The 23,951-nt window shown below is 24.2% G+C and overlaps 10 protein-coding genes, 2 non-coding genes and 1 pseudogene across 12 annotated transcripts in view; 4 read left to right on the forward strand and 9 right to left on the reverse strand.

The window, feature by feature from the left end:
- Window positions 1–387: 387 nt before the first annotated feature.
- DDB_G0292574 (glucose/ribitol dehydrogenase family protein) lies at window positions 388–1,377 on the forward strand (the record flags this gene model as incomplete). Its single annotated transcript, XM_629497.1, has 2 exons — window positions 388–448; window positions 569–1,377. The coding sequence occupies 2 exons, from the start codon at window positions 388–390 to the stop codon at window positions 1,375–1,377; spliced, it is 870 nt and encodes a 289-aa protein (XP_629499.1).
- Window positions 1,378–1,607: 230 nt separating this feature from the next.
- On the reverse strand, window positions 1,608–2,473 carry DDB_G0292576 (hypothetical protein; the record flags this gene model as incomplete). The annotated part of the gene is made up of 3 exons (XM_629498.1): window positions 1,608–1,746; window positions 1,790–2,147; window positions 2,254–2,473. The coding sequence occupies 3 exons, from the start codon at window positions 2,471–2,473 to the stop codon at window positions 1,608–1,610; spliced, it is 717 nt and encodes a 238-aa protein (XP_629500.1).
- Window positions 2,474–2,627: 154 nt separating this feature from the next.
- On the reverse strand, window positions 2,628–3,440 carry DDB_G0292702 (hypothetical protein; the record flags this gene model as incomplete). Its single annotated transcript, XM_629499.1, has 2 exons — window positions 2,628–3,120; window positions 3,388–3,440. 2 exons carry the CDS (start codon window positions 3,438–3,440, stop codon window positions 2,628–2,630), a joined length of 546 nt encoding a protein of 181 aa, XP_629501.1.
- A 254-nt stretch (window positions 3,441–3,694) lies between these two features.
- On the forward strand, window positions 3,695–3,767 carry tRNA-Lys-UUU-20. Its single transcript has one exon. It is a non-coding gene; the product is annotated as a tRNA-Lys (tRNA).
- A 501-nt stretch (window positions 3,768–4,268) lies between these two features.
- DDB_G0292718 (hypothetical protein) lies at window positions 4,269–4,579 on the reverse strand (the record flags this gene model as incomplete). Its single annotated transcript, XM_629500.1, has 2 exons — window positions 4,269–4,497; window positions 4,575–4,579. 2 exons carry the CDS (start codon window positions 4,577–4,579, stop codon window positions 4,269–4,271), a joined length of 234 nt encoding a protein of 77 aa, XP_629502.1.
- A 67-nt stretch (window positions 4,580–4,646) lies between these two features.
- DDB_G0292720 (hypothetical protein) lies at window positions 4,647–5,044 on the forward strand (the record flags this gene model as incomplete). The annotated part of the gene is made up of 2 exons (XM_629501.1): window positions 4,647–4,654; window positions 4,759–5,044. The coding sequence occupies 2 exons, from the start codon at window positions 4,647–4,649 to the stop codon at window positions 5,042–5,044; spliced, it is 294 nt and encodes a 97-aa protein (XP_629503.1).
- A 421-nt stretch (window positions 5,045–5,465) lies between these two features.
- On the reverse strand, window positions 5,466–8,867 carry DDB_G0292578 (hypothetical protein; the record flags this gene model as incomplete). Its single annotated transcript, XM_629502.1, has 1 exon — window positions 5,466–8,867. The coding sequence occupies one exon, from the start codon at window positions 8,865–8,867 to the stop codon at window positions 5,466–5,468; it is 3,402 nt and encodes a 1,133-aa protein (XP_629504.1).
- Window positions 8,868–9,092: 225 nt separating this feature from the next.
- On the reverse strand, window positions 9,093–10,112 carry DDB_G0292580 (hypothetical protein; the record flags this gene model as incomplete). Its single annotated transcript, XM_629503.1, has 4 exons — window positions 9,093–9,112; window positions 9,201–9,521; window positions 9,644–9,746; window positions 9,948–10,112. 4 exons carry the CDS (start codon window positions 10,110–10,112, stop codon window positions 9,093–9,095), a joined length of 609 nt encoding a protein of 202 aa, XP_629505.1.
- Window positions 10,113–10,566: 454 nt separating this feature from the next.
- On the reverse strand, window positions 10,567–10,639 carry tRNA-Asn-GUU-19. Its single transcript has one exon. It is a non-coding gene; the product is annotated as a tRNA-Asn (tRNA).
- Window positions 10,640–10,673: 34 nt separating this feature from the next.
- On the reverse strand, window positions 10,674–11,006 carry DDB_G0292582 (annotated as a pseudogene; the record flags this gene model as incomplete).
- A 479-nt stretch (window positions 11,007–11,485) lies between these two features.
- On the reverse strand, window positions 11,486–12,462 carry rnaseh2a (ribonuclease H2 subunit A; the record flags this gene model as incomplete). The annotated part of the gene is made up of 2 exons (XM_629505.1): window positions 11,486–12,180; window positions 12,288–12,462. 2 exons carry the CDS (start codon window positions 12,460–12,462, stop codon window positions 11,486–11,488), a joined length of 870 nt encoding a protein of 289 aa, XP_629507.1.
- A 193-nt stretch (window positions 12,463–12,655) lies between these two features.
- On the forward strand, window positions 12,656–14,110 carry DDB_G0292586 (regulator of chromosome condensation domain-containing protein; the record flags this gene model as incomplete). Its single annotated transcript, XM_629506.1, has 2 exons — window positions 12,656–13,127; window positions 13,215–14,110. The coding sequence occupies 2 exons, from the start codon at window positions 12,656–12,658 to the stop codon at window positions 14,108–14,110; spliced, it is 1,368 nt and encodes a 455-aa protein (XP_629508.1).
- A 65-nt stretch (window positions 14,111–14,175) lies between these two features.
- iplA (inositol 1,4,5-trisphosphate receptor-like protein) overlaps window positions 14,176–23,951 on the reverse strand; it is a gene marked incomplete at both ends in the record, with an annotated part of 9,831 nt that continues 55 nt past the window's right edge. Inside the window, 4 exons of the mRNA XM_629507.1 lie at window positions 14,176–15,240; window positions 15,346–15,676; window positions 15,757–22,391; window positions 22,504–23,951. The exon at window positions 22,504–23,951 is cut by the window's right edge and continues 55 nt beyond it. Coding sequence (XP_629509.1) covers window positions 14,176–15,240; window positions 15,346–15,676; window positions 15,757–22,391; window positions 22,504–23,951 — 9,479 coding nt within the window. The remainder of the gene's footprint in view (window positions 15,241–15,345; window positions 15,677–15,756; window positions 22,392–22,503) is intronic.

Genomic DNA, 23,951 nt, shown 5'->3' on the forward strand with positions numbered 1-23,951 from the left:
AATAAAAATAAAAATAAAAATAAAAATCTTACCCCCCCTTTTTTTTTTTAAAAAAAAAAAATTTAAAAAATTATTAAAATTAAAAAAAAATTAAAAAAAAAATTTAAAAAAAAAAATTCTTTCGGAGAACCACAACCAACAAATTATTTTTCATTTGCTTCATGAATGATCGCATTTTAATAATAAATATCCAGATCGGTTATGGAATGCGTGACATAAATTTTTTCTATTTTTTTTTTTTTTAAAAAAAAAAAAAATAAAAAAATAAAAAAAGAGTATAAAATGAAAAAAAAAAAAAAAAAAAATTTTCAAACACATCAAATCAAATAAATAATTAAATAAATAAATAAATATTTTATATATATAAAAAAAAAAAAAAAAAAAAAAATGGAACCAATCAATAATATTGATAAAGTATTTTTAGTTTCTGGTACTTCAACTGGATTAGGTTTATCAATTGTTAAAAAGTTGTTAAATAATAGAAGGTTTTTTTATTTTTTTGATTAAATTGCGTCCACCATTAATTAATTTTTTTTTTTTTTTAAAAATATATTTATTATAATAATAGATTACAAAGTTGCAGCATTTACAAGATCAAAATTAATAGTTGAAAATGAAATTAAAAAATATTATGAAAATAATAATGAAAAAAATATTGATTATTTAAATTCATTATTAGCAGTTCAAGTTGATATTACAAATGAAGAAAGTGTTGAAAATGGTGTTAAAGAAACAGTTAATAAATTTGGACATTTTGATGTTGTAATTAATAATGCAGGATATGGTCAATGGGGTAATGTCGAAGAAACAAGTGATAAAGAAGCAAGAGCAATTTTCGATGTCAATTATTTTGCAATTTTAAATATTGTTAGATCAACAACACCATATTTAAGAAAACAAAAATCAGGTTTAATCTTGAATGTTTCAAGTATTTTAGGACATGCACCAAAAGGTGGCATTTCATCATACGTAGCTAGTAAATATGCTGTAACAGGTTTAACATTATCACTTGAACAAGAATTGGCACCATTTAATATTAAGGTTGTATTATTATCACCTGGTGGATTTAGAACTGATATTACAAATAAAGAGAAATTCAAATTGGTAGAAAATCCAATTCCAGAGTATTATCCAAATTCAACTCCTCAAAATTCACTTGAAGCATTTAGTGATTTCATTAATACTTCAAATGGTGATCCAAATAAATTTGCAAATGCAATTTTAAAACTTGATTTAATTCATCAACAAGGTAATAAATTACCATCAAATATTTTCTTTGGTTCTGATGCTTTAGAAGGTTCTAGTCATTTCTTTAAATCATTAATTGATGAATCTAATCAATGGAAAGAACTTGCTCTTTCAACTGACCGTTCTTAAAAAAAAAAAAAAAAATAAATAAATAAAAAGAGTGAATATATTTATATTCCAATTTTAAACAATTAAAATTTCATTTGTTAATATCTTTTATTAAAATTTACATGTAAAAAAAAAAAAATTAATTTTTTTTTTTTCAATATTAAAAACCAATTGCCAACTTTCGGCACTTTTAAAACCAAAAAACATTGGGTGCTAATTCATTGGAATGTTTAAACAATTACTAACTCTATTTAAAGTGACATATTATTATACTTTGTACCACCAATACTAGTATGACGAATAAATTGTGATCGATTGATAGGTATTGTTAAATCTTCTGAATTATTATCACTACTACTACTAGTAAATGTTGAAGAGTCTATACAAGTACTATTATTATTATTATTAATATTTTTACTACTATTAATACTACTATTGCTCATTGTTACTAATTTCTAAACTATTTAAATTATTATTATAAAGATAATTTGAATCTTTTCTTTCAATTAATATAGTTTTAGTAATTGACCAAATGTATTTAGTTATATTTGACATTAAATTTATAAATAAATCAAAAGTATAAATTAAACAACCTAATTGATGAACACAAAAACTATATTTCATTGCTTTTGGATGCTTTGAAATTAAGAAATGGTAATCATTATACATTTGTTTAATTAATTGTTTTGAATTATCATTACGAAAAACAATTGGTGTTTCATTTTGATATCTTTGAGATTTCTTTTGAATTTTAATTGATTTTATCTCTTCAATTGATTTTCTACATTCATCTAATTCCTTTATTAAATAATTAAATTTTGGTAATAGTAATGATTTTACATCCAATAGAAAATTAGTTTGAATTATGATGATGATGATTATGATAACTATCATTACCATCTTCTTGACAATTATCAATTATAAATTCTGATCCAACTAAAACCATATATTCACTACTAATATTATTTAATAAACTTTTTAAATCTTTATATTTTTGTTTATTAAATAATAATTCAAATCTTGAATTAAACATTAAAGAACGTTGATTTGTAATTAATGATGTAATTTCTAAAAATATTGGTCTCATAGTTTCTTGAAAGATTTCTTTTGGTATCATTATCATTGATGATACTGTTGATATTGATGTTAAATCATTAATATTTCTATTGTTATTAATATCAAACCAATGAGAATTATGATTAAAAATACTTTTAAACGCTTCTAATTGTTTGATTGAAATATCTAATAAATTAATTTCCAATTCACGATGATCATAATATGGTAAGATGAGAATTGAAGATAACATAATTACAAACACTGCTAATGATATATGAAATGCTTGTAATTATTAGTGCATGATCTTCAGTATATTCTGGAAAAGTTATAGTAGCATAGGATAGAATAAAGAAATTACCAAATGATTGAATTGGTTTACCACGAACAAAGAAATGTATTGAAAATACTAATGTAAAAGTTAACGCAATATATGCTAAACCTTTAGTACCATCTGAATCTGCCAATGAAAATAATACACCAACGACGTATGCTGAGAATACTCCTAATAAAGTACCAAAAAAACGCATACAATAAAAACCACTTGCACCAACACTTGGTGATGCTACATATAAAAAAGTAACTACAAACCATGATGAATTTTGAAATAAAATAAAATATGATTTAGTTAAAATTTCATAATAACCAATTGAAAATATTGATAATAATATTGTAAATTTAATTGTAAATTTCCATTTACAAAATATTATACTAATTAAATAATTAAAATTATTTTTAATTTTTAATTTTATTTCATTTTTTCTATTTACATGTCTGTTACTTGTTTTTTTAATTTATTCAATATTGATTTAATTTATTGATACGTGAGTTTGGGTAACTGATTGCATGGAATTTGATCTCTGGCTATCATTTAATGAAAAAGAGGAGCTAATTAAAGATTTATTATCTAGATTTGGTTGAACTAATGTTTTGAATTGATTCTATATAAAAAAAAAAAAAAAAAAAATTAATATTTACTAATTATAAATATTTTTCTTTTGTTTTTTTAAATAATATTTACTGAATAACATTCTTTGATATTTGTAGTTTTTAAAAATATTTGATTTTAATTTGAATTTCTTTTTTTTTATTTTTTTTTTTATATTTTTTTTTTTTTTTACTTTTTTTTATAATTTTTTTTTTTTTAATTAGAAATTGTAAAAATTTCGGTTTCCCACACTTTATTAAAAATTAATTGAAAATTAAACAAATAAATAAATTTTTTGTTTTTTTTAAAAGGATTTGTTTATTAATTTTCCATAAAAAAATTAAAAAATTCAAAAATGCCCAGATAGCTCAGTCGGTAGAGCGCAAGGCTTTTAACCTTGTGGTCGGGGGTTCGAGCCCCCCTTTGGGCGAATTTTACAAATTGTTTGGTGATAGATCGAGTGTTCAATTCCCTAGTAAACCTATTAAAAGTAATTGTGTAGTAAAGGTTTAATAGTAATTTCTGGTACCTCTTCTGATGGTATTTTAGAGTATCTTACAGAAATAAAATTTGAGATTGTTGAAATAAACAATGCTATTTTCACTGAAAATTCAATAAAAATAGAAGCAGTTCTTATAAACTCTGTAAATATCAACAATAATAATACCTCAAATAATGATTATTATTAGTTGTAGTAGTTGTAGTTGGTTTTGTTTCAATTGGTTTTACTTCCAAATATGTTGTGATTGATGTTTGTTGTTGTTGTTATGATTGTTGTAGTTGTTGTTGCTGTTGTTGTTGTTGTAGTTGTGATTGTTGTAACATTGCTGATAATGGCTCAGAACCCAATAAATTTAAAGAGGTTGATGTAGTTGTTGTTGTAGTTGTAGTAGTTGTATTGGTTTGTTTAGTTGATAAAATATCACCCAATTTAGCAGGATGAGTTTGAAGATGTTTTAATACCAAAGTCAAATAAATCAGTTAGATTTTTTTGGTCATCAGAATCATTAAAAGCACTTCTTACACCATTGTTTGTATTTTGTTTCTTTGAAAATATATCAATACCATTTTCTCTATCTTTTTCTCTTTCTCTTTCTTTATTAATAACATTATCAGCATTTTTAAATAACTCATCAATAGAAGAATTTGGTGACACACCTCTATTATTAGTGTTATTGTTATTATTATTATTAATATTAATATTATTATTATTATTATTATTATTATTATTATTAACTCCATTATTACTACTAAAATTACTAACAACTTGAAAACTCTGTAAATATCAACAATAATAATATCACAAATAATGATAATGTAAATAATAATAATAATAATAACAATAATAATAATAACAATAATAAAAATAATAATAATAATAATAATAATAATAATAATAATAATAATAATAATAATAATAGTAATAACCCAAAAAATGAAAAATTTAATACAATTACAACACTTGATAGTTATGAAGATACCAGTACATCTGTTGGAGAGATTTTAGCAGTGATCGGAAAAATTATTTTAATCCCAAATTCTGAAAAATGTCATGATGTTGATGAAAATACTTTAAGCAATAACAAATTGAACGAAGAAATGGAAAAGAATGAACCACAAAATTCCTCTCCCTCTTCATCATCAACCACCACAACCACAACTACCACAACTACCACCACAACATTATTTCTCAAACTGCTAGTATAATCACAAATGATTGGTAGTTAAATCATACAAAAATATTCATCCATTCATTCATTCATTCATTCATTCATTCATTCATCCGCTCGCTCAGATTCATTAACAACTAATCAATCACTCACTTGCCCATCACTCGAAAGCTTTTCTTTTTACACATATAAAAAAAAAAAAAAAAAAAAAAAAAAAAGAAAACATGACAATTGTCCATATACGCTACCCCCCTCATCCACAATCCAATTCAAATTAAAAATTTTTAATTTATATAATTTATTAAAACGGAATTATTGAATTATTATTTTATTTTAAATTGTTTAAACCAAAAAAAAAAAAAAAAAGAAAAAAAGAAAAAAAAAAAAAAAATATTGATCACTTTTTAAATCTTATTTATAGTATTTTTTTATTTGTTTATTTATTTATTTTTTAAAATTTAAATTATTTCATTATTTTTAAATAAATCTTTTAAAGCATAAAAAGTTGCAGATCTTTTAGAAACATTTGAATAAAATTGGGTATTAGTGATTGAAATATTACAATCCTCTAAAAGATAAAGAGATAATTGTAAATGGTTATTACTTAAAGCACGATAGAGTATTTCACGTAATTGAATTTGATCGAAAATACTTTTTGAATCATTTGATCTTTTTGAAAATATTGATTTATAACCATTATCAACCAAAGCTTTAAATAATCTAATATGACCCTTTGTTGCTTCTTTTTCCAATAAACCTCTAAGATAATTTGCAAAACAAATTTTATCGCCATTATTTAAAATTACATCTGGATTGTTACCAGTTATGGTTGTTGTTGTTTTTTTTGTTGGTGTTGTTGGTGTTGTTGTTGGTGTTGTTGGTGTTGTTGTTTCAGTTGTAGCCGAATGAAAATTTGGTAAACCTAATTTAATAAAATCATTAATGAAACCTTTACATTCAGTATCTTCAATAGTATTGAAAATTTCTTTTGATTTTTTTGAAGCATGAGAATAACCAATACCAAAATAATAATATTTTTCATCAAAAGAGAGTGGACTGAAATGATAACTATTTGGTAAAGCATTTCTGTTGTAGAATAACCATCTTTGAACTGCAATTACAAAATAATAATTTGGACAGTCTCTGTTTGGTAGATAGGGTCTATTATTGCCAGAATTTCTATCTAGAGTTATAGAGTAAAGATAGGTAAAATCCAATACTGAATTGACGCCTTTATAGCTAACTATATGAGAATTTGTGAAAACAACACCTTTACTATCACCACAACCTTTTGATAGAGGTGATTGAAGATAATCTATAAATGTTTTCAATACTAAACCCATTGAATTGAATTGGCAAGTATTTAATTTTGGTGGGAGTGGTACTTTGAAAACTATATCTCTTTTAAGCAATGGCGATGGTGGTGCTGTTGGTACTGATAATAATAATGATTTATACTTTTCAACTAAATCCAATCTACAATTATAAATAAATGCTGTAATTGGCAATACTTTACTATTATTTTTTAAACAATTATTAAAAACAAATTCCAATACTTTTTCTGATCTAATAAAATGAAATTCAGTATGAAAACTTGGATTACCACCAACACTGGTTGAAACTCCGATTCCTATTTCATTTTTATGTTCAATTTTTAACATTGGTTTATTTAATTGATCATATGCTAATTCTATCAATTCTAAATCATCATATAATAAAACTTGTTCAAAGAAAATGTAAATATGATTATCTCCATATTTCTTTTGGAGTGTTACAATATTAAGATATTTGCAAATGTCTTTAATGAATTGAATTTGATTTTCTTTTTTATTTTGAAATTGAAAGAGAATTGGTATATTTCCAACAAATGATTTATCTTCAAAAATTACATTTCGAATAGTTGAACAAATAGTTGATCTTGAAACTTCTTTAAACAATTCTATATCACCAAATCTAAATGAATGCAATAATAAATCTGAATGTTTTATATTACGTGATATATTTACTTTTTCACCTGCTAACAATGAATAAAATTCATTTCCTTCAAAAAAACTATGGCCATAAAACAATCCTAATAATTTTAAAATTGATTTTAATTTATTTTTATTATCACTATTATATTGATAATAAACAAAATCAAATATCTTTTGATTTCTTTCAATTTTAGTTATTGATTCAATTGTTTCTTTAAATTCTTTTAAACTTGGAAATATAGGTGTAATCTTTCTTTTAATTTTTTTATTACAACCACCACCATTACTATCTTTTTTTTCTTTTTTTTCTTTTTTTTCTTTTTTTTCTTTTTTTTCTTTTTTTTCTCTTTTTCTTTCAAATTCACTTTCGCTTTCACTACTACTATCACTTTCACTATTATCATGATTATCTTTTTTTTCTTCCTTTTCTTCTTTTTCTCTTTCGCTTTCACTACTATCACTGTCACTATCACTACTACCACTGCTACTATCATTATCTTTTTTTTCTTTTTTTTCTTTTTTTTCTTTTTCATTTTCATTTTCACTTTCACTTTCACTTTCACTTTCACTTTCACTTTCACTTTCACTTTCGCTATCACTACTACTATCATTTTTACTTTTACTTTTACTATCACCTTTCTTTTTTAATTTTTTAAAAATAATATTTTGATAAAAACCTTTTGGTTTTACTTTTAAATGAATCATAGATTCACATATATTTATTAAATCTTTAATAAGTAATGATTCTTGGATTGGACAAAATTTTGAAATTTTTTCAAATCTAAGTGGTGTCACAGCTGCTGGTTTTATATGGTATCTGTTAATCATAAAGTTAATGAATTTAGCACGTTTTCTAAAACAGTATCCAAATATTGATTTCCAAAATTCATTTTCTGTGAATGGTAATTTAAATTTATCTATACTATTTTTATTGGTATTATTACTATTATTTTTATTATTATTATTATTATTTTCATTATTATTTGAATTTTCAAAAAGATTCATCATATATTTAAATGTTTTATAACTACCATCTTCGATTGATTGAATAATATTATCGGTAGTTGGTTTATAATTATTTTCTTCAACTAATGATTTTAATGCACCAATGCAATCAGATTTTAAAATATTTTCAACAGTATAATCAATACTGAATAATGATATCTTTGGATAAAATTTAAAAAAGCTTGTATAGAATTTTTTATCATCTTTAATTGCTGAAAATAAATCTGATAATGATTTTTCAAAACCTGTTAAATATTGATTTCTATAAACTTTGTCTTTTAACAATTCAATTTCATTACATTCAATCATGCGACTAACATTAAAAACTTCATCATATCTTAATGAATGTTTACCTGTACATAATTTATTTATAATTTGTCTATTTAAATATTTATTTCTAAAAATTTTCCAAAATAATCTTTCACCATCACTCATTAGTTGTTGTTTTTGTTGTTGTTGTTGATTCTTCTCTGTTGTTGTTGTTGTTGTTGTTGTTGTTGTTGTTGTTGTTGTTGTTGTTGTTTTCAATTTAATAGATTCTCTAATTCTTTCTAAAATATCTAATTTTTTACCACCCAATTGTTGAACACCATACTTTGTTTTTGCGATTTTTGCTATTGTTTTATATTTTTTAGTTTCTAATTCTTTCATTATTGTATCTATATCTTTTTCTTTTTCTAAACCACAATCCATATTTTGACTACCATTTTCGTTTTCATTTTCATTTTCAACCTCTTCTTCTATGATAATCTCTTTATTATTATTGTTTTTTTTATTATTTAATTTTTCTCTTGTTGAAAGTTTTGATTTTAATTCTTGATTTTCTTTTTTTAATTTTTCTATAACATTTAATAATTCTTTTTCTCTCTTAGAAATACCCATTTTTAACAGAAATAAAGAAACAAAAAAAAAAAAAAAAAATATGTTGTTAAAAGAAAATTAAAAAAAAAAAAAAAAAAAAAAAAAAAAAAATATAATTTAAAAAAATAAAATGTTTTTTTTAGTATTTGAGCTAAAATTATAATAGATTTTTTTTTTCCTAATTTTTTCTTATTTTTTTTTTTATTTATTTTATTTATAAAATTTTATTTTTTTTAATTAATAAATCTAAAATATTAAATCCAAATCTTTCAAAATGATTTGGTTTATTATAATAAATCCACCTTGAAATTAAAATTTTAATATAAAATTTTAGTCTTGGGTGACCATAAAAACTAAAATAGAATGGTCCTTTTTGATTTGTAAATTTATGATTAATTAAATAAATAAAATCAGAAATTGATTTTAAATTATTTAAACCAAAGAAATGTTCATTTTTAAAAATTACATCATCACCATCACTATCACTACAACCATTTGAAAGTGATGGTGAATTTATTAAACCAATCATTGCTTTCATTGCAATAGTAATTGAATAAAGTCTATGAGAATAACAAATTGGTGGATCTAATTTAAATGATGGTTCAATATTTGATATTTCTTGTGACGATGATGATGATGATGATGATGATAATAATAATGATTTATACTTTTCAACTAAAATCTAATCTTCCATTATAAATGAAATTGGTAATTGGTAATTTTTTATTACAATTTTTTAAACAATTTTTAAAAATAAATTCCAACACTCCTTCTTACCTAATAAAATTCAGTTTTACATTCTTTTTTATTACTATTAGTACTTGCTCTATAAATATCTTGATTTATAAATTCAATTTTTAACATTGGCTTATCTAATTGTTTATATGCTAATTCTATTAACTCTAAATCATCATACAATAAAACTTGATTAAAAATAAAATTTAAATAATTTGAATTATTTTTAACCAATTGGCAAACTTGTTTAATAAATTCGATTTTATTATTTAAATTATTTTCAAATTGAAATAACATTGGTTTAAATCCATCATTTGAAACAGGTTCATAAAAATCAAAAAAACAATTTATAAATTAAAACATTACTTTAAATAATTTAAAATTTCCAAACTTAAATGAATTCTTAAATAATTGATTTCTTCTAGGTTCATTACTTTTATATGAATAATATCTATTATTATTTAATAACATTGAATAGAATTCATCATCATTTGAATTACAATTTTCAAAATACATTATGCAACTACACATGAATTTTAAAATGTAGTTATGGTGATCCATTTCCTTAATTTGTGGAAATATAGGTGTAACTCTGTTTGTAAAATTATTATTAGATCTAGTTCTTTATTTGGAAGGAAATGGTGTAATGAATTTCTTATCAAACAAAGAAATTCATAATATTAATAATTGTAATAGTAATAAGAATAAAGTTCATTAACAATTAAACAATAATAATTAAAATAATTATTTATTTATTTAGTTTAATGTATTTTCAGTCGACTGAAAATTAAAAAACAGAAAAAAATTAAGCTATTTTTGATTCACGGTTTACAGATTTCTTTTTTTTTTTTTTTAATATTGGATTAACAAGATTGATATATGTCCATCTGTGTTAATATACAGATTTCATATTATATTAATTGTGTTTAAATGTGATCAAAAAGGAATCGAACATGCGTTCCTGTTAAATTTTCTATAAAATTATCGCCTAGACATGGGATCGAACCATGGACCTAGCGGTTAACAGCCGCTCGCTCTGCCTACTGAGCCATCCAGGCATTTTTGATGTGAATTGATGAAATATTGAAAATTTTATATGGAATAATAAAAACGTCCATAAATTCTGCCTCTATCATCACAGCAATTTATAACATACCGTCTATTTTTTAAATTTAATTTTGGAATTTTATAAGAACCATAATAATTCATAAAATGAGAATTATATAAATAATACGGTGGATAAAATGTAACACCATTTTTAATTGTTGGTTCTGAATCTTCAATATTATTAATTCTATCATTTATTGTTACATCTTTATCATACTTTTGATATAAATGTGGGCATTGATCTAAAATTTTTTGATTTTCTTCATTGTTTGAATCAAAATATAATTTAACTTCTGCTTTATCTCTTGAGGAAAACATTTTATATGTATATTATTTATTTAATTTTTTATTTTTTTATTTTTTTATATGTGGCGTCACCTAACATGTTTGGCATTGAGTTGACACCAGAGACAATAGAACAAAGTGTGGTGGTGTATAATACACCATATATGAGAGAAATGTACCGGTCCAACTTAATCTAACTGAATGGATCACACTCATAGAAGATATGGTAAATTAATTCCAGAGAGTGTGTTAGTTTGGCAACATTATTTTTAATGCCATTGTAAATATTGGAGCACCCGAATGTTTTATTCCAAAATTAATAAAAATGATTAAAAGGAAAAAAAGATAAATTATAAAAATACAATATTAAAAATGAAAAACTAACCAATAAAACACAAAATAATAGTAAAACAAGTAATATAAAAAAAATAAAAAAATAAAAAAAAATGTTTTTTTATATTATTATTACCATTTCCCCATTTCTTTTTTTTTTTTTTTTTTATTCATAATATTTAAAAATCATTTATACAATTCTCTATATTATTCTCTTTAAAAAACATAAATCTTTTTTTATCATTTTGATTCTCTTGAAAGTGTTGTTTTAATTTATCATTTTCCAATACCCAATCTACACCAAAACAAGCACCTCTCATAGCGGTTTCAGTGGTCTTCCAACTGAATCTAATGAAATTAGGATACCCAAATACCTTATCTCTATTCTTGACTAACCATTTCTTTGAGAGAGGATCACTAGGATAACCAGATCCAAAATCTGTAGATAATTGTTCATCTTGATCATAAATATTTAAATAATCGAAATTTTTATTTGTAATTTCAAAGTCTCTAACCACTTTAGCAGCAATACTTGCAGCACTAACGATTGGATATAAACTATCGGCTTTCTTTGAAACAATGATTTTACCAATCTCTGGAAACAATTTCTTTAACATTAATTGATATTTATCTGGTGGTCCAACTGTATCCAAATATAACTCTTGAACATTGACTCCCTTTTTCAAAACGGATCTAATTAATCCTATTGCAGATTCATGTGATATAACATTCAATGATATTGGTTTCTTATATAACATTTTCTCTGATAATATCTCTGCAGTAATTACATCTGTTTCATATGCTAAAATTTTATTTGATTCTCCCATTTTATCAAATAATTGATCTCTTTGTTGTTCTGTTAATTTCTTTGAATCTTTAATTTTTTTTTTTTTTTTTTTTTTTTTTTTTTTTATGAATTCAAAGTTAAAATGTATTTCATAGATTGTGTGTGTGTGTTTGTGTGTGTTTTTTAATATTTACCATTAAATTTCATTGATTTTAAAGTTGTAGATTTCGAAATTGGTGCATAACAACAACCATATACCATTGGACCCATTACTGGTCCTCTACCTGCTTCATCAATACCCATTACAAAAGGTTCTGATTTATCAACTGATGAATCTAATTCTGTCAAATATATTATTTTATTATCCATTCTTTTATATATATGTATTTGATTTTTGATTTTTTTACATGAAACTATTTTTAAATTGAAAATGAATTATTATTTTTTTTTTTTTTTTTTTTTAAATTTTTTGAAAAAACAATGAAATTAGATTTTTCGTTTTATTTTTTATTTTTTTTTTTTTATTAATTTAATTTCATTTCCTGAATTGAAATAAAATATAATGATAAAAACAATTGTTAATCAAACAATTTTAAATAAAAATTTTATAAATAAAAATGTGTATAATAATATAAATAAATGTTATCATCATCATCATTATACAACAACAACTACAAACACAACAACAGATAAATCAAGACAGAAATTATTTTCATTTGGATCGTTTGATAATTTAAAATTGGGAGTACCAGGTAATAATGATAAACTAATTCCAACACAAATTACACATTTACCACCATTTTTAAAGATTAAACAATTTGGTAGTTCATGGTTAAATTCATTCTTATTAACAGATGAACAAAATGAAAATGATCCAACCATTTCAAATAAAGTTTATATGTGGGGTACAAATAAATCTGGAAATATGTCATTACCATCGGAACAATATAGATTTCCAACTACTATAGATTTATTAAAAAATACATTTGTTGAAAAAGTTATTGGTGGTAGATCATTTACTTTAGTTTTAACAAGTATGCTGTTAAATTAATTTTATAAAATATATAAATGTCAATAATATATTCAAATATTAATATATAATAATAATAATAATAATTTAGGAGATGGTAAAGTTTTAGGATTTGGTGAAAATAATTTTGGACAATTAGGATTAGGTGATACTAGAAATAGAACAGCACCAACTCCAGTTGAAACATTAAATAATCAACATATTATTGATATTGGAGTTGGATTAGATCATTCAATCGCAGTCACTAAAGCAGGACATGTATTTGGATGGGGATATAATGTTGAAGGTCAAATTGGACAAAAGGTAGTGGAATATACAAGAATGAATAGTACAACAGAGGTAATGGATGGAGAGGAGGAAGGAGGAGCCGGTAGTCTTAGGGAACAAATGATACCAGATGTTGAATATACTCTACCAACATTGGTACCAGGTTTAGAGCAAATTAAAATTTCAAATGTTTTTTGTGGTTATGATAGCACTTTCCTTTTATCAGCACGTGGTAACGTTTATTCATTTGGTTCTAATGAAATTGGTACACTAGGTTTGGGTTCCGAATTAAAGGGTAGAGTTACAAAACCAACTAAAATCAAATTCACTGAAACAAATGAAAAGATTAAACAACTATCAAGTGGTGCATCACATACATTATTTTTAACCAGTGGTGGTAATGTTTATTCATGTGGTTGGGGTACTGAGGGTAGATTAGGATTAGGTATGGATACTTCAAATCGTGATTCTCCAACTCTTTTAAAATATTTCAATCAAAATAAAATTAAAATTGTTAAAGTTGCTGCTGGTGGTTCTCATTCAATGGCTTTAGATGACCAAGGTAGAGTTTATACCTGGGGTAATGGTTCAAATGGTAAATTAGGTCATGGTAATGAATCTGATGAAAATTTACCAAAACAAATTAATTTCTTTAGTCATTCAAATGTTATTGATATTTTTGCTGGTATTGATAATTCTTTAGTTTTAATTAAAGAATAAAATAAATAAAATAAAACATTTAAAAATGAAATTTTAGTTTTTATTAAATAAATAATTTTTTAATTTTATTTTTGTTGTTGTTTTAAATCACTAACTTGTTGTCTTAAATTTTTGATTTCATCAATTAATAAAGAAATTGATTGATTAAATTGAGTTGAAATATTGTGAGTTATTTTCTTTTCAACATCATCAAGTAATTTAGCATGTTGATCGATTGATTCTTCTTTTTTACGATTAGCATTTTCAATACCTTGTAGTGACATTGACATTTCAATTGGAAAGAAAGAGATATAACTACGATTTGTAATACCATCGGCTATACTACATTCCAGTTCACTTAATTGATTCATTTGATTATTGGTACATCTTTCTTTGAGATAAGCGAAAAAGTAGAGATAATGCCATTTGTTATGGTCATCTTCGATATGTTTTTTAAACTCTATTGAATTCTTTTGGAAAGTTTCTCTCTCGATTGAACAAATGAAACAAACATTTGATTTGTAATCTTCAGTCTCTGCTCTTTGATCACGAAGTTGACCAAATGTATCGACGATAATACCCAAGATTACATTTAAGAGTATAAGTGAAATTACAACATAAAAAGCAACATTAAAAACTGTCCAACCAATGATTCTAGCTGAAACGGTATTACTTGTTTTTATTGGCTCCAAAGTTGGTGAACCTGTTGAATCGGTTGTATTTAAATAGTTATTTGGGAAATTGTATTTAATAAATTGAATTAATTGACCTTGTGATGGTACACCATAATAAAGATTTGTAATAAAACATTGTAGTAATGAACCACACATATATTCACTATCATCATCTTTATAATGTTCTTGAAACCAAACGAATGAAAATATTGACAATAAATAAATGGCTTGTAAAATAAATACACCCATAACTAATAATGTCTTTTTATTCATTGTAATGGCTTTTAATACAAGTGAAAGTGCTTTAGTATTCAAACTAAATTGAAATATATGAAATGCAAAAAAGTATGGACTATATATAATACCAAGTACTGAACAAATAACTGCTAATATATTATAAACTGCTTTTAAATCTGTCATTAAAAATTTTGCATTTAATGGTATAAATTTATATTTAAATGTTTGTCTTAATGAATGCTAATAATAATAATAATTATAAAAAAAAACAATATTAATATTGTTAATAAAATTAATAATAAAATTATTTATTATTATATTATTTTTTCATAAAAAAATTCTTACCATTCTTTGATCATTTGTATAAAACATAAAATTCTTTTTATGACCATGAGTTTTTAAATAATTTACCCAATTTTGATATAATAGTACTGGACCTTTTCTTAAAAAGAAACCAACACATGCTAAAATACAACAAATCGTTTGTAAGATTGTAAGTGGTAAAAATCCAGCCCACCAAGAAGCAATACCATAATCATCACTAATATCACTTTTGAATTGTTTTAAATCTGGTGGTGAATTAATTGAATAAATAATTAATAATAAATTAATTATTAATGCTAAAAAGAATGATAAAAATTTAAATTTATCTGTATGTGATACTAAATAATATGACCTAAAAAATAAATAAATAAAATTAATAAATAAAATTAATAAATAAATTTATATTTGTTTTAAAAAAAAAAAATAACTTACATTGAATTTAATTTTAAATTATGTAAATGTTCTAATTCAATTAATTTATATTCAGAATAATCCATAAATGCATCAATTTTTTCAGTTGCTTTATTCCAAGAGATTTTATTATTTATGAAATGTTCTTCTAAATTCTCTTGTAATAAATTTTCATCATTTTTAATTTTTGATTGTTCTTTATCTTCTAAAATTAATCTTCTACTATAGTTTGGAATTGGGAAATAAATACGTTCCAATTTATTTTGATAGAGTAATTCAACTCTACCAATTCTAGATTTACAATGTTCACCACATTTTAATAGACAATCTTCCAATTGAATATTATGAGATTTATCATTATCTGCCAAGATTTTAATTAATCTAAATGTCATTGAAGCCAATTTAATTGATTTTTCATTTGTTTCATGATTTGAACGTTGACTAATGACTTGAGTATTTGATTCAATGACTTTGTAATCCAACTCTGGAATTAGTTTACTCATAACTCTTGGATCCTCTTTATCGATTACATGTAAAAGAAAATCAACAACTTCAATTTTCAAATCTAAATATTTCAATTCTTTCAATTCTTTTGATGGATCATTTTCTTTGGTTTTCTTTAAAATGTTGCAAACGGCTTTACAAACTTGAACATTGGTAACTGCAATTTGATTCTCTGGTGTATTTTTAACGATTTCTTTCATACAAGCAAAGAATCTAAGACCAAGTTCAATTGAATCACTATCGATATTTACAATTGTTTCTAAAATCTTTAAAAATTGACACATCTCTTTCAAAATATCATAACTTTTATAATTATCAGGTTGTGATCTAATACTCTTTTTAAAGATATTTGTTGTACCTTGACAAAGTAATTGTAGTACACGAAATATATTTTGAAGTAATTGAAATTCTGTACTATATGGGTTTGTTTCACAACCATCAATTACACGACCATTTCTATTATTGTTATTATTGCTATTATTGCCATTATTTATTGAAGATTTAATTGAATTTTTTGAAGTTAAATTACCACCAAGTACAGTATTATTACCCATTTTAACATGTTCAATACGATGAATATTACGTTTTGTATCTCTTAAATTAATTTTAGCACGTTCAATCATTGCATAGATATCTCTAAAGAATTGAATATCTGGTGATGATGAGAAATGACTTTGAATATCATCTTTTACCTTTGGATTTGGTAATGGATTATCAACATTGACACTATCATCCAATAATGCCAATAGCAAAGACAATGATTCGAATTGAATTTCAATATTCTTTGAACTTAATAAACCAATTACAGCGGAATGACAATAAAGATCGGTCATAATATTTTGAATATCTGGTTTTCTTTCTTTATTAATGTATAACAATGACGATAGAATTCTAATACAATTGATTTTCATTTCATCATTATCATATAATGAATTTCTTAATTGGAATACTAAAATCTCTAAAAAATTTGTAGATTTCGATGTAACCGTTGTAACAATATTTGTATTACCACTATTAATATGACGTTGATTTGTAATACCAATTTGTTGTTGTTGAATAAATGTATTTGAAAATGAATTTTGAAAACGATTTGAAATTGTTGATCCACCTTTACCACTATTACTAATATCTGAAATATTTGAATTATTACGTGATGTTCTTCTTTTAGTTGTTGAACCACCACCACCACCACTAATATAACTATTACTACGAATTGTACCACCATTACCATTACCACCACCACCATTGTTATTATTATTATTATTATTACCATTATTACTATTATTTGAATTATAATTTGGATGACTAATTATAAATGGTGTAATTGATAATGATTGATTTACCATCATTGCAATTTCAGTATAACCACGAATTTTTGAAAGTTTAACAAAATTATTTAATCTTGTGAAATCGATATAGATTGATGAAGATTTTGATAGAATTAATGGTGGTGAAGAATTTGAAGAATCAATGGTTTCAGTTCTATTTCTAGAGTTTGGATGTTCAGTACGATTGATCACATCTTCACAACCTTTGATAACATTTGAAATGTTTATAGTTGAAACACTTGCTGGAACGATTGGAGAGAGTGCAGATCTATCCATAGCTTTCAAACATTTGACTAGATTCGAATAGATGTTTACCCTTTCCTCGGGATCCAATCCTTGAAGTATTGGATGATAACCGCCTTCACTAGTATCACTATCATCATAGTTTGTAGGGGACATATTCAAAGAGGATTGATAACGACTTGTGTTTTGTTGATTGAATGGTATTGTCAATGATGGATCCTTCCAATAGAGTTTCATAAGACTTGCCATCAAACGACCACTATAGGTTAAATGGATTTGAGTTGCCTTGTCAAAATAAAAACATTGAGAATAGAATCTCTCCAATACCGACACCATTGGTATAATGATATTTCTAGCCATTTGAACGTAATACAATTGACCCATTTGATTCATGGCACAAATGGTGACTAAATGATTTAATTGATTTGTAAATTGGTCGATTAAACTCCAAAGATCATGATTTAATTGTAATGCCAATAGATCACCTTTCAATGTATCGGAATTAAAGAATACCTCATGTAAAAATGATAAATAGGCCGATTTAAATCTAAATAATAAATTATTCTCTAAATATTCTTTAGTTTCATTTATCATTAAACTACTATTCTCTTTACCATTACCATCAGATCTTACTATTAAAATATCAAAACATTCACCCATTGATAAAAATTCTCTACAAATTACTTCGGTTGGTGTATTAATACCATGACTACATGCTTTCAATAATAAAATTAATTCTAAATTAATTACAAATTCTTTTGGTAAAATTTCAACTGATGAATTTACAATTTGTGCTTTTGCTGATGATCTAATTAATCTAGGATAAACTGATTGTGTAGTATTTGTACTATTAGAATGACGATGTGATATTGTACCATTATTATTTGTTGTATTATTATTATTACTATTATTGCTATTATTATTTGTTGGTGTATTTGTTATTGTATTTATATTAGTTTGAGCAGTTGTTGTAATTGAACCACCAATAATACTACCACCAATTACAGTTGTACCAATACCAATACCTGCACCATCATCATTTAAAGAATGATTTAATATTTCTTGTAATGCTAAATGTAATTTATAAACATTTGAAGAGTTTACATTATAATGTTTTGATAATAATTTTGGATCTTTCATTACTTCTTTCATTGTACTAATTGGTACTAATAATTTTGAAATCTTTGATTTATATTCTTTGAAAAGGTTTGTAACTGAAATTTGATTCTCTATAACTGAATTTTCATTACATGGTAAAATTAAAACTGATAATAATCTTAGAAACATTGGATCCAATTGATCGATTGATAAGTTGATAATAAATTTAACTAAAAGTTTTAAGTAGGGTGAATTACCAAAATTAATTGCCAATTCAATATTATTCTTAAAAACTTCAATCAATGTTTCAACAGTACCAAATACATTTCCATATCTAATTAAATGACCAATTAAAAATTCAATTTCACCAAATAATACTTTTTGATTCTCTCTATTATCACGACAAAATACTTTTAAAAATTCATAACAACTTCTAAAAATTTTTGCGACGTGAATTGATTGTGAATTTGTTTTAGAATTTAATAATGATTTAAAATTAATTGATTGTTGTGTTGTTGTTGTAGTTGTAGTAGTTGTAGTGGTTGTTGTTGTTGTTGTTGTTAATGGTGGTATTGTTGAAGATGATTCATCAATTGAACCTGATATATTTATTGGTTGTTGTTGGTGTTGTTGTTGTTGTTGTTGAGAATGTTGTGGTTGTGATTGATCTAAAATTAAATCATCTAAAGAACAACCAATTTTAAGTACACCAATAATTGTTTTATGAACACCAATAACATGAAGTAATTTTTGATTTTTAACTAATTTAATAGGATCAGAGTCTGTAACTAAATGAATAAAGAAAGCTAATGAACGTAATGATTCTTGAGTTGAATCATCAGTGAGTGGTGCAAAACAAGTTACAGTTAATGATTCCATTTTTTGTAAAGATTCTTTATAGGTTGGAGTTAACTCATTTGGTAATAGGAATAACTTTTGAATTGGACTCCATAACATTGCATAGATTGAACGATACTTATAGATTCTATTCAATAGGGATAATGATAAACTTGATAATTGATTATTCTCATGTTTTAACAATTTGAATAATACTGTACACAAAGATAGATCTTGATGACCATCTCTCTGATAGTTGGTTGTTAATCTATCGATGAGTTGATTTTTTACATTTTCAGGTTGAGAGAAAGCACTTTGAGACATATTTGAAAAATCGTATAAGAAAACATCCATAATATTCTTTTTTTGAAATGATAACATTAGATGAAGAATATTTACAATTTCAATCTTTATTGAAACATAAATTACAGATTCATCCTCCAACATTCTTGAACCACCCATTGTTCTACCCAAATCGACCTCTTTGAATGTGTTTACAGGTTCATGTTCAAACTCTAAAATGTATCTTAATCTCTTTAACAATACTCTTTCCTTCTTTCTAAAGAATCCAAATTTAAATGCATATCCAACTGCTATTAAAATCTTATGAAAAAATGCTAATTGTGGTCTATGTGATGTTGGGAATCCATTATTAAAATTTGAAAAATATTCAGATTTTGATAATAAACTAATTAATAATTGAGTAGTTGTTGATGGTTCTTTATCTGCTTGTATCTCTAAATTTACAAATGTACTAAATATATCATCTTCTCTAAATAATGATAAAGAATTTTGTTGTTGTTGTTGTTGTTGTTGTTGTTGTTGTTGTTGATATAATGGTGTTTGATTACTACCACTATGTGATAATTGTCCATGATTTGTTGATCCAACAATTGGACTAGTCGGTATTGAATTTAATATATTATTATTATTATTATTATTACTATTATTATTTTGTTGTGGTGAAACTAATTGAATTAAATGTGTCGTTGATGTTATTAAACTATTCGTATTATTATTATTATTATTATTATTCGTATTATTATTCGTTGTGTTATTCGTACTATTATTAGTAGTAGTGGTAGTATTATTTGGACTATTTAAATTAAATAAATTTAAAGATGTTGGTGTTTGATTATTTAAATTTGTTGAGGCTAAACTATTTACAATTGCTCCATTACTTAATGGACTTGAAGCCTGACCATATGATGGTCCGACTGTTGGCATAAAACCACTACCACCACCACCACCACCACTACCAGTAGTGGTGTTTGTAGTAGATATTGGATTATTTGAAGATATTGAAATATTACCATTACTAACTGTACTGTATGGATTTTGAATTGAACTATTTCTTTGATGTAAAGAACCTGTAATATTATATTGTTGATAAAGTTGAAGCAATTCAATGGTTTTAGTATTATTTACAATTGATGGATTCCAAACATAGTTAATTTGTGGTACATAATGTTGTGGATGGCAATCCATATAGACGTGAATTAAGATATTGATATAACAACCACGTAAACTATATGGTAATGATTCCTCTTTCAAAGCTAATAAACACTCCTTATGAGTTATCCTCTGACCAACTAAACGAATACCATTATAATTTCTACCTTTTGAAACGTTTGAATAGAGTGCTAAAGACTGTTCGAAATATCTATGAGTTTTCTCATCGACAGACAGAGCAAACGCAGTAATGTCCACCCATTTGGGTGCAGGATTTTGTCTCTCAATTTCTAAACTACCACCGATCACCCTTGTCTTGAAAAGAAGGTTTGAATTCTTTTCCAAGAGTAAATCGCAAAGGTATTGCTGATTCTTTACAATTGGTTTACCATAACAAATACAAATCTCACTTAAGAGCTCCATATATTTTGGTTCCTTTTTTTGTTTAATTACATTGATAAACTCTTGTACCTTATCCTCTGTCAATGCCTCTAGTAGTATATTATTATTTTTATAGACTTCATAGAGAATCGCACCAAAATGCAATGGTATCGTTTTATCACGTATCGATGGTGGACTAATTTGATCCAAATGTTCATTAATAATTATACCATTCTTTATATTTGATTTCGCCATTTGTTTTAATAATCTATAAACGAATAAAATAGAAGCTGGATCAAATGGTTCGAATAATCTCTTTAAATAATCCAATAAAACTGATAAATGTGATGGATGTGATAAAAGTTTTTGATGAGTTTTAATTGGTGTACCTTCACGATCTAATGGATCTTCAACTTCTGATTGTGTACAAAATTTAATAAATTCAACAATTATAGCCTTAATTTCTTGAACTGTTGCTCTCTTTTTATCAATATTATTATTATTATTATTATTATTATTATTATTATTATTATTATTATTATTGTTATTGTTATTGTTATTATTATTAATATTATTACTACCACCGCTATTAGTGGTTGTAGTAGTGGCACCAGCCAATGAAGAAAAACTAGATTGTCCAATACCATTAATGCTACTCATTAATGATGATGATGAATTCGATGAAGATTGATATAAATAATTTTGAATCTTATTAATTCTTGATAATACAAATCCATAATCTTCCAATTGTGATTTTGGAATCTGTTTAATTTGAAAATCATCATTTTTATAATATTTTTTACTACCAACTAACTATATAAAAAATAATAATAATAATAATAATTAATACTTCATAAATAAATCTAAAACTAATATTATTATAATTATTATAATTATCATTATTATTATTATTATTATTACTTACTTCACCATTATGATGAAATGTTTCATCAGAAATAAAATGTAAATATTGTTTTGATAAAGATTGAATACGAACAAATGAACCAAAAATAACATCTTCATTTGCTTTATCTCTTTTTACAAATGAAAATGTTGCACTTGGCGAATATTTTTGATCTTCTGTTACTACAATTAATGGATTATCCTTTAATGAATCATCACTTGATTCTTTTAATGATAAATATTTCTTTGTACCAACTAAACGTATCCAAAAACTTTGTCCAATATGAACTTCATTTGATGTAAAAATATTATTACTATTATTATTATTATTATTACCATTACTATTATTACCATTACTATTATTACTATTATTATTACTATTATTATTATTATTACTATTATTGTTATTATTATTATTATTATTATTTTGTAATAAAATGTTTGAATTTGAAAGTGAACCATATGATTGTTTTAATGGATTATCTTTATCTTTATCTTTTTGTTGTTGTTGTTGTAATTGATCAGTATTATCTTTTTGTTGTAATTGTAAATCTTTTTGAGATCTTAATAATGGTGAAATTAAATTATTATTTTCAAATTCAATTTCAAATAATGAATTTATTGAAGAAGGTGTTTTTGTATTATAGGTAAAAGTAGTTTTATCATTTGAAACTTTAACGAAACCACCTTCTCTATGAAATAAACGAAATGGTTCATTTGCTTTTAGAATGTTTAGTCCACTTTTACCATCGACATCTGAAACAGCCATTTTCCAAAATGTACCATTCTCACTTAGACCTATACCAAACACACCTTGATCAATTATGAAATTCTGTTGGTTCAAGAAAAGACCAGTCTTTTCATGACGTAATAATACTAAATCTTCACTAAACACTTTACAACCATCTTGATTCTGAAATCGAGGTGTTATCTTAAAATAACATTTTTGACTACCATCCTGTCTAAATCCAACTATATTATTACGAGCGAATAGAAATTGATTACTACTTGGTTGATATAATTGTACGATTTGACCATACACTAAATCACGACCTTCCAATTGTATCAATGTAGATTCATTACTAACATCTTCTAAATCTTGATATTCTTCTAATTGTTTTAATTCTAAATCTGTAACTTCATTATTAACATTTTCACCATTTGCATTAGTTGTACCATTATTATTATTATTATTATTATTATTACTACTATTATTATTATTACTACTATTACTATTGTTATTATTATTATTATTACTATTACCACCACCACTACTACTATTTGTATTATTAGCATCAGCACCATCTGCTTGTTGTTGTTGTAATTTTCTTTTTGCTTTCTTTTTTAATGCTTTTCTAGCTGTATATTGAGTGAATGGATAAACTTTAAAAACACAATCTTTTGATTTATTATTTGACATTACTGCACTGTCATGTGATTTACTAAAGTATCCATCTTCCTCTTCTTGTT

The sequence above is a fragment of the Dictyostelium discoideum genome (assembly GCF_000004695.1).
Source record: "Dictyostelium discoideum AX4 chromosome 6 chromosome, whole genome shotgun sequence".
Lineage (NCBI taxonomy): Eukaryota > Evosea > Eumycetozoa > Dictyosteliales > Dictyosteliaceae > Dictyostelium > Dictyostelium discoideum.